Source organism: Apostichopus japonicus, chromosome 18 (assembly GCF_037975245.1).
Source record: "Apostichopus japonicus isolate 1M-3 chromosome 18, ASM3797524v1, whole genome shotgun sequence".
NCBI lineage: Eukaryota > Metazoa > Echinodermata > Holothuroidea > Aspidochirotida > Stichopodidae > Apostichopus > Apostichopus japonicus.
In genome coordinates, this window is record NC_092578.1 from 18,456,125 (window position 1) to 18,468,194 (window position 12,070).

Here is a 12,070-nt window from a genome sequence, read left to right on the forward strand (position 1 = left end):
TCGTTTGTACTCGTATTCGAGGACATGCGCTCTCGTAATTCTTTATAACCAATTCACGTTTTTTGTTATTTCAAGTAAAGGTCGGACGTCAAAATACTTCAAATTTATTTCATATTCCCTCCATTTTAATTGAAGTAAGGTATACACTTGCCCCCCCCCCACTCCCCCCTCCTACTCAGCCATTTAACCGCTTTTGAGCACTACTATCTGTCTATCATATCCCTTGAATAAGCTAATCTTGTATTTATTCCAAGAAATTGTACATATTAAAAATTCTAAGCTCCTTGTTTATATTCTAATATACGCTAACTCTTCTTCTAATTTGTAGATACAGTAAACTATGCCGTTTGTTTAAATGGTTATCTGATTTAAAAACCTTGGTTTTTATTTTTACTTTTAATACTAACGTCAATATACTTCACGCACTGACTGAGATATTCTGTTCTGTAGCTTTAGCCTTCAAAAACGCTGTTGAAGTTTTTGTAAAATATATTTAAAATAATGTAGAGATTTTATTTTTACGGTCAGTTACTTTGCTTTCGGCAAGTTATGCAAAGTCATGGACTTAGCAATCCATAATTAAAGCCATTTGTTTGAAAAGTTGACTATTATTCTCAGTAAGTGGCGAAATGTCTTGGTTATATGAACAGCGTTGACGTATTCGAGGATCGCATTGGTAAAAATGGCATAAATCAACGATAATTTACTGATCTTTTACTGTATCAGTATCATAGATTCGACTAGGTGTTATACAGGCTAGTTAGGGGAGAAGTGTTGCGGTTTCCATGAATTTAAGAGCAGCTGATTTAATAATTATTTTTAAAAATGAGTAATTTTTCAACTTGTAAAGAGATCAAGGTTTATGTAAATATTTTATCATAGAAAAGAGGAGAACAGATTGATGGATATAACCATGGACGAACGTTTTTTAAGCACACCCCTTGTCCCCTGTCATTGGCATTACAAGAATGTGCCACAGGACATTGATGGCTGATTGATTAAAAGTTTCATTGATTAAGAGATTGTCGGTTACTTGATTGACTGATGGATGGACGAATGGATGGACAGATGGATAGAAGGATGGACGAATGGATGGACAGATGGATGAATGGATGGAAAGATGAATGGATGAATGGATGAATGGATGAGTGGGTGAATGGATGAATGGGTGAATGGGTGATAGGATGAATGGACGAATGGACGAATGAATGGATGAATGGATGAATGAATGGATGAATGGATGAATGGGTGAATTGGTGAATTTGTGAATGGGTGATAGGATGAATGGATGGATGAATGAATGGATGAATGGATGAATGGGTGAATGGGTGAATAGGATGAATGGATGAATAGGTGAATGGATGAATGGATGAATGGGTGAATGGATGAATGGGTGAATGTGTGAATGGGTGATAGGATGAATGGATGGATGAATGAATGGATGAATGGGTGAATAGGATGAATGGGTGAATGGATGAATGGGTGAATTGGTGAATTTGTGAATGGGTGATAGGATGAATGGATGGATGAATGAATGGATGAATGGATGAATGGGTGAATGGGTGAATAGGATGAATGGATGAATAGGTGAATGGATGAATGGATGAATGGGTGAATGGATGAATGGGTGAATGTGTGAATGGATGGATGAATGGATGGATGGATGAATGGGTGAATAGGATGAATGGATGAATGGGTGAATGGGTGAATGTGTGAATGGATGATAGGATGGATGGATGGATGGATGGATGGATGGATGGATGGATGGATGGATGGATGGATGGATGGATGGATGGATGGATGGATGGATGGATGGATGGATGGATGGATGGATGGATGGATGGATGGATGGATGGATGGATGGATGGATGGATGGATGGATGGATGGATGGATGGATGGATGGATGGATGGATGGATGGATGGATGGATGGATGGATGGATGGATGGATGGATGGATGGATGGATGGATGGATGGATGGATGGATGGATGGATGGATGGATGGATGGATGGATGGATGGATGGATGGATGGATGGATGGATGGATGGATGGATGGATGGATGGATGGATGGATGGATGGATGGATGGATGGATGGATGGATGGATGGATGGATGGATGGATGGATGGATGGATGGATGGATGGATGGATGGATGGATGGATGGATGGATGGATGGATGGATGGATGGATGGATGGATGGATGGATGGATGGATGGATGGATGGATGGATGGATGGATGGATGGATGGATGGATGGATGGATGGATGGATGGATGGATGGATGGATGGATGGATGGATGGATGGATGGATGGATGGATGGATGGATGGATGGATGGATGGATGGATGGATGGATGGATGGATGGATGGATGGATGGATGGATGGATGGATGGATGGATGGATGGATGGATGGATGGATGGATGGATGGATGGATGGATGGATGGATGGATGGATGGATGGATGGATGGATGGATGGATGGATGGATGGATGGATGGATGGATGGATGGATGGATGGATGGATGGATGGATGGATGGATGGATGGATGGATGGATGGATGGATGGATGGATGGATGGATGGATGGATGGATGGATGGATGGATGGATGAATGGATGAATGGATGAATGTGTGAATGTGTGAATGGGTGATAGGATGATTGGATGGATGAATGAATGGATGAATGGGTGAATAGGATGAATGGGTGAATGGATGAATGGGTGATAGGATGAATGGATGACTGTCCCTTTAGCAAGATTTACATAAACTAAATTTTTCCAATTATATAAAAAAAAAACGAACACAAATCCAGACCACCAATGAATCCTTGTTTTATATTATAGCCTTGCTTTACGTTCTCAGCATGCATACCTTTTCAATAAACGGAATGTGCAGCTCGTATAACTATAAGTGAACTTCGCATATCTATAGATGTTGTTCTTTTGTGAATTTTCTAGGCATAACTATAGCCTTGACTTAAAATTGGCTCCATCCAATCTGTTTGAAATCCGATACTTGTTTTCATAAGGGCTCGACAGTGAATGGTTCTTCACGCTCAAGTGTTATAGACCCCCGCCCCCCCCCCCCCCCTCCAAAAAAGCAGCCATGATGCTAAGTTGTTGTTTTATATTTATTCACTGACATTGGGCTTTCTGTCTATTTAGATTTTTTGTTTTGGTATTTTTTAGAAAAAGATTTATTTTATGCAAAGATGGACACATCTGGCCACTTACGTTCATATAGTTAGTATTCAAGTATTTACCTGTATGACATAACGTTCCATACGTTATGTGAATGTGTGTCATGAATTTGATACTTAATATCATTATATTAATATTTTCCATTTTACCTCCAGTACCCTTTCAACACCCACCGTTTAAGAACAAGCAAATATTCTTTCTCTTATCTGTCTGTCGATCCGTCTGCTTGTCTGTTTGTTGATTCTATTTATTATTTATTTAAGTTTCGCGTAATCAAGCTACCCGAAATAACCATTTTTTATCGTTCTACTATAGTCTTTTGAGCATTTTAATCTTCCTGTTATAATGTGAAAATACAACGTTACGGCCGTTTTTTCTTAAGGTACTTTGACAAATAAAATGTACATAATTCCAATGACCTCTTTGTGCACACATCCATGTCACAGACGAAATTAGCGATGTCTCTTTCAGGCATTTCTTTACATGTGAAATGTTTCGTTCATATGTTTGTTTGTTTGTTTTGTATTTTCTTCTTTTGGTCACGTAAAAAATAAATATTGGAAATGGCTAAAACAGCCGGAGATGATGTCTTTGTGACAGGAAGAAGTGCTTCAAAAGCCAATGAAGAAGAACGCATGAAGCAATCACTGTTGGGAGTTGCTAGAGTAATTGCTATGCAGAAAAAATGTCAATGGGAATTCGGGGATGCGTTGGAAAAGGAAATTTATCAAACTGTATATATGCAATGCAACGTTGAGTGTGTCATGCAGATGTGATCTATATGTTTCATAATAATCCAGAGAACAAGAAGGAACGTATAACACAAATTTAACAAGACAGATTCAAGTATGTAATTACGACCCCTGCGTATATAGTAAAGGACACGGACTGGCGTTAAGCACTTTATATACAATTCTCAATATGTTGTACAAATGTATACGAAAACTAAAAACAAAATCGTCTTTAAGCCATCTTCAAAAAGAAGGTTAGCGTACTAAAATAAATAAATAAATGCATTGCCATTGATTCAATTGTTATAGTATGTGTTTTTTTTTGGCGATTCTATCTATAAGCAAATTCTTAAAAAAAAAGAAAAAAAGATATTGTTATTAATTATCCTAGATCGAGTAGTTTCAGATTGGTGTTATCCTCCCCCCCCCCCCACCTACCACCCACCCCTTCTGACTACTTCCCTCCTACCCTATGTGACTATTTCTTAATATTGTGTTCAATATTTTACTTTATAACAGTTCATTACCTTTCTTTTCCATTGGTTTCGATTGTGTAAGATAAAACTAGAAAATGCTATTATCAACTGTCGTCATTTTGTACACACACACACAACAACATAATAATAATAATAAAACTAAAAAGGATGAAATAATAGAAAGGCCGGCAGCATAATCTATTATCAGTCGCCAGTGTTCCTTTAAAATTCAACTTAATCATCATCAAATTGACGTGGGTTCTTCAAAAAAACTTTCCAGAGTAGTGGATGGAATTTACACGGTTGGTGATCACGATTTTGTCCGTCTTATTGTTTTAATCTTTACTTTGAATGACAAGCTTCAAGTGGCAATAAAATGTCTAATAGTTATAGTCGTTCATGCTATGTAATCAACAGCATACCGTTAGGCATTTAGAAGAGGCAAATAGTCATATAATGAAGATGATTTAGTAGGAGATATAAAAAAACCCAAAAAACTCAGATCCGTTTCATATTCAAAATGACACGATATATATTTACATTAGTGATAAAAAAGAATGAGCCAACAAAAAAATATATATATTGCTGACACTGTATATAAATAATGAAAAATTCAGGTTGGATGATTTTTTTGTAATGATGCCATTTCGCTTGGACTATTAAATTGCTTTTGGTTGTTGTCGTAAAAGGGGTTCATAGCCGTTAAGTGTAGCAGCGTCTCAGGGGCGAATTATCATGTACATTAATAGTTCTCATTAAGGTAAGTATGCTAACACTTTGTTTTTTGGGTAAAAGCTTCGTTTTATCATCTGAATTCTTAATTTCTTCAATTCAGGATATGCATTTCAAATGACAAAGGGGCAGTTATTTATCTACAGGGGAAATATCCTGATTTGTTAGACTAAACCCCTTAGAAACCTTGAAAACGGAAAAAAAAAAGTAAAAGTCGTGTTTATTATTAGAAACGATGAGAGTTTTTTTTTTAATGACGTTAAGTAAATTTCTATCCAATCAGGGCTCTCGTTGCATCTGAATTCTGAGTTCTTCAATTTATCGTAATAACTTCCAAAGACAGCTTGACTTGTAGACTAAACACTTTAGACTTCTGAGTTAAACTTAGTAGGGAGCACAAATTGTCTTGTTCATAAACGAAGAGTTTTAATGACGTCAAGTACCGTAGTATTCTATCCTATGAAAACGCTTGCCTAATTGATATATGTTTTACTATTATTCCTTCTCCTCTTTACACCCCCATAAAACTAATAAACAGGAAAGTTTGATGAAGATGCTGCAAAAAGGAACTAAGGATTGTGCCTTTCTTTTGTTTTTTATTGTGACGTAACTTAATTTGCTAGTTTGAAAGAAGAGTCAAATTGCATCCCATGTGTGTTAATGACAAAGTATAAGACATTCTGTTTATTTCTTATAAATCAAAAGCTTAATAAAAATATCAAAGGAAGTAAGATATTACTAACCTGTGATTATCTTCTTCTGGGAGAAATATCATTGAAGATATGTCTGAATATCTCTTCTTTTTCTTCACCGTTTCTGGGTTTATCATTTTTGTGTGAAATTAATATGCTAATTTGCTAATTTTAACTGTTCTGTAATATGTGGTTAAAAGTCTATTCAAGAGTTATAATATTATGACGTAATTCTCTACGAAAATTCCGTAAATTAACATTAAACACAAAAGTTATGCTTCTTTGAGTGTATAGCGATGAATAATGTTCTTTTTGGCGAGTTAGAATTATGCATAGATGTTCTGGATACATAATATCTGTAACTTTTTGCTCAATGAGACACAAGAAGAGTTGGATTTCTTGCCTTGTTAACCACACTATTGAAATTATTTTCTTACTTCGACCTGTAATAACCTTCTCGCTATCTTTTTTTTCATGACTATATTGATAAAAATTGACGTAACTTTATGCTTGCTGTAACCTGATAGCTGCAGAAATGAAGCTCAGAATCGTGACTAATGAATAAGTTCTTGGTTGTTAGTTATAGTATAAGTTCCTTGATGATGGTGTTTGGGGAGGGGGAGGGAGAGGAAGAGGGAGAGGAGGAGGAGGAGGAGGAGGAGGGGGAGGAAGAGGGGGACTTACTAAAAAGGCCACATTCCTCTGTATGTATGGAAATCTTTGAGTTTCTAAACAAAGATGGGTTTTCATAGCAATTAAAAATACCTGCAGGGAATTCGACTTGGTTTGTTGAAGACAAACGATCATATTTACATGATTCAATACATATTTGATGAGACTCCTCGAATTACTCAAATTACCCGAAATTGGCTATTAATGAATTCATTATCCAAACAAACTAGAACGATTCCATGTTGCAATATATATATATATATATACAATCATACATACATAATTGAAATTGTAGTGAGTTGGAAAATCCAGAACAGTGAAAAATCTTCCAGCCTCCACCGGGATTCGAATCCGGGCCTCCCGCTTTATATGCGTTACAAAGACTGCAACAAACTATATGTTATGTGAAATATTTAAATATAAGTATAGGCGCACTAATTATATACTGGTAGCTTGATTGAATTCAGCATAATTTTGTAGTTTTTATTATGCGTACGTTGATGACGTCACTGAGATGCAGGTATAGAGCTTATTATCTGTTATATATGAACTTCGATTTTGAACTTTATGGTTGTAACTAATCAGGATCTAACCTGTTTAGAATTCCTTTCTACGATAGAGTGAAACCGTTTAATCTTCAGCAGCAGTACTGGACAGCTGTACACGTATGAAAGAAAAAAGGCTGGTACCACAAAACCTTGGGTACTTTTTCTTCCTTCAAAAGAATCTTAATTTGTTAGTTACCATTGCAATTGACCATACCAGGATTCGTAACACTGTTATACGCGATGAACGTTCGGCCCAATCTAACGGTAAGCTTACACAGATAAGTGTCTAGGAACCTGGTCGGTATATATATATAGGCATATAGGTCAGACCGTATAGGCGTACATACCGTATAAAAGAGAGGATTTTATTTAGTGTGCAGTAAATTCGTATGGTTATGCCAATGAAACGTTCGCTTTCTTGGGATTTCCGTTACGTTATATATATATATATATATATATATATATATATATATATATATATATATATATATGTATATATGTATATATATATATATATATATATATATATATATATATATACTGCAGTGTATTAGCTCAGGTCAAAGTGTTGATTTGTTGTTTATATGGAAGTTGGAATGGTGTTTGCGTCGGTAAATTCACTATACACTTAGCAACATGTGTTGAGGGCACTGTTTCCTTTCAAAATAGGGGATATACTGTAAACTATACATCCTTATCCTATTTCTAAATGCATACGTTGAAACTGTACTAATGGATAACTATTTCGGAACCAATGTATATCTATGTTAAGTGGAGACATTGGTTACCACCTCCTGTTGGCAATAACATATGTGGATTCGTCAAGACTAACATATATCCTTTAAAAGGTCATCCATATTTGTTCAAAATCTCTCATGTTTAACTTTTTTAAAATATGACTAGTTTTACATGTCATATTATTCTTAGACATTGAGGAGTGTTCCTTCAGTCATTCAAAGCTATTATTGCCCATACAGAAGTTTGATCATGAGTGGCCATAATTTGACACCCTAGCATATTTTGAACGGTTACCAGATGCGGATCCAGAACAGTTGATGTTTTTAATTTTTGTGGGGGAGACTCCCTATTGAACGACCCCCCCCCATGGCTACCGCATACCCCTTAAAGGTGCAACCCCCCCTCCCCAACGGTGATACTCCGTGCTCGTCACTGGCTTGTACTGACAATTCCTCCTCAGTTATATTGTAATATTAACCACGTAGAAATCCTGCAAGCAAGATTTTGAAATACAACCTATATAAAATAGCTAATAAACTGCCATCGTGCACAATTTGTGGTTTTCATCATCGAATAATATCAAAACTTGATCTAAATGTTATGCATGAAGCTACTAGCTTATCTTATTTTGTATTATATTACATGGTATGTTATGTTCTCAACCGCATATTAGATTAGTGTGTAGCCTACATAACTGACTACAACATGTGCTACCATGCAGTTGCTGGTAAAGCACGTTAAATATTTCATTCGGGTTGCATAATGATAAATACACAAAATTAGTACGATTTACAGACACTTTGACCTCTTTATCAAATTGACATGCCGCCAGCACACTGTATGAACAGCTCAAATAAAGCATATCATAATTCCCGTTGAATATTTAATTACAATAATAGTAAAAGGCCCAATAATAATAACAATACCAATAGAATGTTACAGTGTGATTTGATGCCTTGTTTTATGCTTTGCTGTCAACAACTGATCCTGAAGTTCATGGATAAATTTACTCCTCCAAGTCTAAACTAAATTGGATGCATCATTAATGAGATTTCTAGATTTCCCAAATAAGGGAGCATGTTAAATCGTTGACTTTATATGATGTAAGTGTGTATAGTGTCAAAGGGAGTATCGTCATCAGTTAAGTTTAAGAAAATAATAATAAACGGTGTTTCTACTGACACACTGGCAAGGATGACCAAAACAAAAGCTAATGAGAAGAATCCACCGTTCTTAATTACTTCTTGAAAACCAAGAGTTTATTTCTGAAAATGTCATCGCTAAGACAGTTAATATACAATGTGTGTTTATAAAAAATACATATAAACAGGCTAGATCAAACTAATCGAAAATATGTAAAATGTCATTGCGTTTTTGTTTGGGTGTTTTTGCAAATATTTGAATGTATCAGCTGCATACTCTCTAGGATGTTATACTTAACCCATATGTTTTACCCCAGCCCCCTTATGCTCTCCTTAATTAAGTAGACAAACGTGGCTTGCGTGACTGATAATTGTATTTGCATTTATGTGCATACGATGGATTATGTATCTAAGTTATATGCTGATACATCGTCAGTATAGAAATATAATCGTAGACTGTATATGTTAGCTACCACAGAATTCCTTTTATAGAACAAAAATGAATTAACATTTCCATCCAGTAGAATTTAACGTAATAAGACTATCAATTGTACTTTCAAACTAATCAAATTGAATGATATTTTTAGCAAGCAAATTAATATCAAAACAATGACAGCAGCAATGGTTGTATGGTTGGCCGCTCAATATAAACAAATATTGATCTAGTTATCAGTATAATATGATATGATATGATGTGATGTGATATGAATGATATCATATGATATCATAATATATCATATCATATCATATCAAACATGACTTGATACTTTCATATCCTCTATAGTTTTCCAAAGAGACAGAATGACTGGAATAATTCATGTTTTCGAAGACTGGAGATTACGGAATCTGTCTCACGTAACTCCCCTTCGGAAGAACGTAAATGGGAAAATAATCAGTGGGCAAATTTATACGCTTAGGAGTAAATGAAGCAAAATACGAGAGGGTTTTACTTACATTTTAAAGGGAAGGGATATTCATGCGCTAGGGAGAGTTTACATATTGTCAAATGCTATATTATGCAATGGGTAAACTATACTTGTAACTAGTGTTTATTTATTTGGTAGTTTTGTTATTGGTTGTTTTTCTGTTGCTGTTCAGTGTTTTGTTTGTTACCTCTTTCATGGATTACACTCTATGAAAACTATCCGTAAATATTGATAACGTTACCGATGTAACGAAGCTGTCGATTTAAGTAAATCACATACGACCGTTAAGTGATCATAACGTTGTTGACGTCATAATTATTGTTATAAGATAATTATGTCTCACTATAGTTTTAGTGCTAGTGGGAAATGATTGTGGACCCCGTCCCCTAATCAGGCCTGAAGAGAGAGAGGGAGGGGGGGGGGGTCAAAGGCTACATCCCAGTTTGATTGGGTTCGAAAATTATGGGCTTCTGGGAACATGAACGGGGCTTGGGAAAATATTGGATAACAACATTGTAATCTGTTTTGTTTATCATAATATACTTCAGGAAAACCACTGATCAACCGCTCGACAATTAGAGGCAGCTTATTTTCTAAAATAACATTTCTTCGTTAGATTGAAGGGAATCCGATTATATTTGAAGTTTACATGACTTGCTTACAGTATTAAACACTAACAACCCAAATACAGATGTAGTAAATATCGTCATTTTCCTGTTTTCGTAAAAAAATTTAAAAAAAAAGCAAACGTTTGTGGACGGATATAATTTGTGAATTTGGACGGTTAATTTGGGGGTAAAATAAGTTTTTTAACTCCATAATTTTAGTTCTATGGATGAGTCTCACTTTAAAGAATAAATAAAACCTCGGTAAGGGTATAACACGTTACCTAAAATCTCATTCCATTCCTATTAGTTAGGAACGCGAGATTGACCATGGTAATTTCTATCAGAGACATCGGCTGATCGACGTATGGAAGAGCATGTTAATGGACGCCCGGGGGATTTCACTGCCACGCGTGAACGCAGTATGGTGACAAAGGGGTACCATACTCCAACTTGACAGCCAAAAGTTTTTAAAATAAAAAGTCACCTTTCTATATTGGGTATTCCTCTGATTCATCACAATTCGAAGTGTTTTTTTTTTTAACGGCGATGCCTCTTTTCACCGAGCGTAATGAATAGGTCACCAATCTGTACTGAAGAATCCGTCAAAATATATACAGTTGAGCTATCAATTTTGCACAATGCATGAAAACACCCATTAATATAACGTATTATAGAAGTTAAAATCAAAGTCTATAGTCATACTTTTGAGTGAACTATATTTGTTAGTCAAATCTATGTAATGCAGTGATGGAACTTTGTATAATCATGCAACCATGGTAACGACTAAGCTGTTCTGATCAACCACTTGGCGTGTTACTTGTTGCACCTGCTCTGAGTATACGTAACGTGTAGGCTACGTATCTCCTTTGTTTTGCAGTCATACAACCACAACGAGAGTTTTAACATAACCAGTTATACTAAAATTGCAGTGTAAAATGCTACAATATGCGGTTCCCACAAACATTATCAGGTTAAAGAATGTACTATAAATGGGTAAAAAAGTTCCCAAAGCAGAATAGGTTTTTGTCCTTGTAGAACTAATTAGACTAATTAACTGTAACCTGACATAACATGTACAAGAAAAATATCCTATGTTTATGTAACATACTAGTAGATTATATAGAAAGCTCATAATGCGTGTTTATATGATTAATATGTAATATCCGTTTAGTTTAACGTCCCTCTTTTACTTTCCCTGCGTTCATCTTATTGTTCCAACCCCCCTCCCACCCCACCCCCCCCCCCCCCTTCGCGTCCCAATATGGGTTTGTCAATCTATGTTTGCAATTTTAGTAATTGCAGAGATGTTCTTTTTCAAGTTATACTTGTTTGCTATAAGTATATGGTTCAATACAATAAAATACGCATATGCAACAAACAGGTCCATTAATCTGATTAAGTAGATTATCACATTCCATCAGATTAGTAAAGGGACACCACTCTTACTGCCAAAGCAAACAGGGCAATGAATCTTCTGCCATCCTTAACAGTTTCCTGCAGTCATATATCGTTCCCCCTAAAGCAAAATAATCAACATTTACTACGACAGTTTTCTTTTCAAAATAAGTGACATGTTGTTGTTTTTTCTGTCGTTGCTACAAAACTACT

The 12,070-nt window shown here is 35.7% G+C and overlaps 2 protein-coding genes across 13 annotated transcripts in view; one reads left to right on the forward strand and one right to left on the reverse strand.

The window, feature by feature from the left end:
* Nucleotides 1-12,070, forward strand: part of LOC139958657 (corticotropin-releasing factor receptor 2-like) — a 186,622-nt gene that overhangs the window by 141,725 nt on the left and 32,827 nt on the right. The window contains exon 1 of one of the 12 annotated variants that reach the window (XM_071955905.1): nucleotides 7,145-7,312. The exons of the other annotated variants lie outside the window; for them this stretch is intronic. Coding sequence (XP_071812006.1) covers nucleotides 7,289-7,312 — 24 coding nt within the window. The 5' untranslated portion in view covers nucleotides 7,145-7,288. Of the gene's footprint in view, nucleotides 1-7,144; nucleotides 7,313-12,070 lie in introns of those variants that run through there. 12 annotated transcript variants of the gene reach the window in all.
* LOC139959138 (uncharacterized) lies at nucleotides 2,056-5,965 on the reverse strand (the record flags this gene model as incomplete). Its single annotated transcript, XM_071956735.1, has 2 exons — nucleotides 5,880-5,965; nucleotides 2,056-2,743 (listed from the first exon to the last, which is right to left on the reverse strand). Coding segments are annotated over exons 1-2 (774 nt in total), but the record flags the coding sequence as incomplete, so codon positions are not given.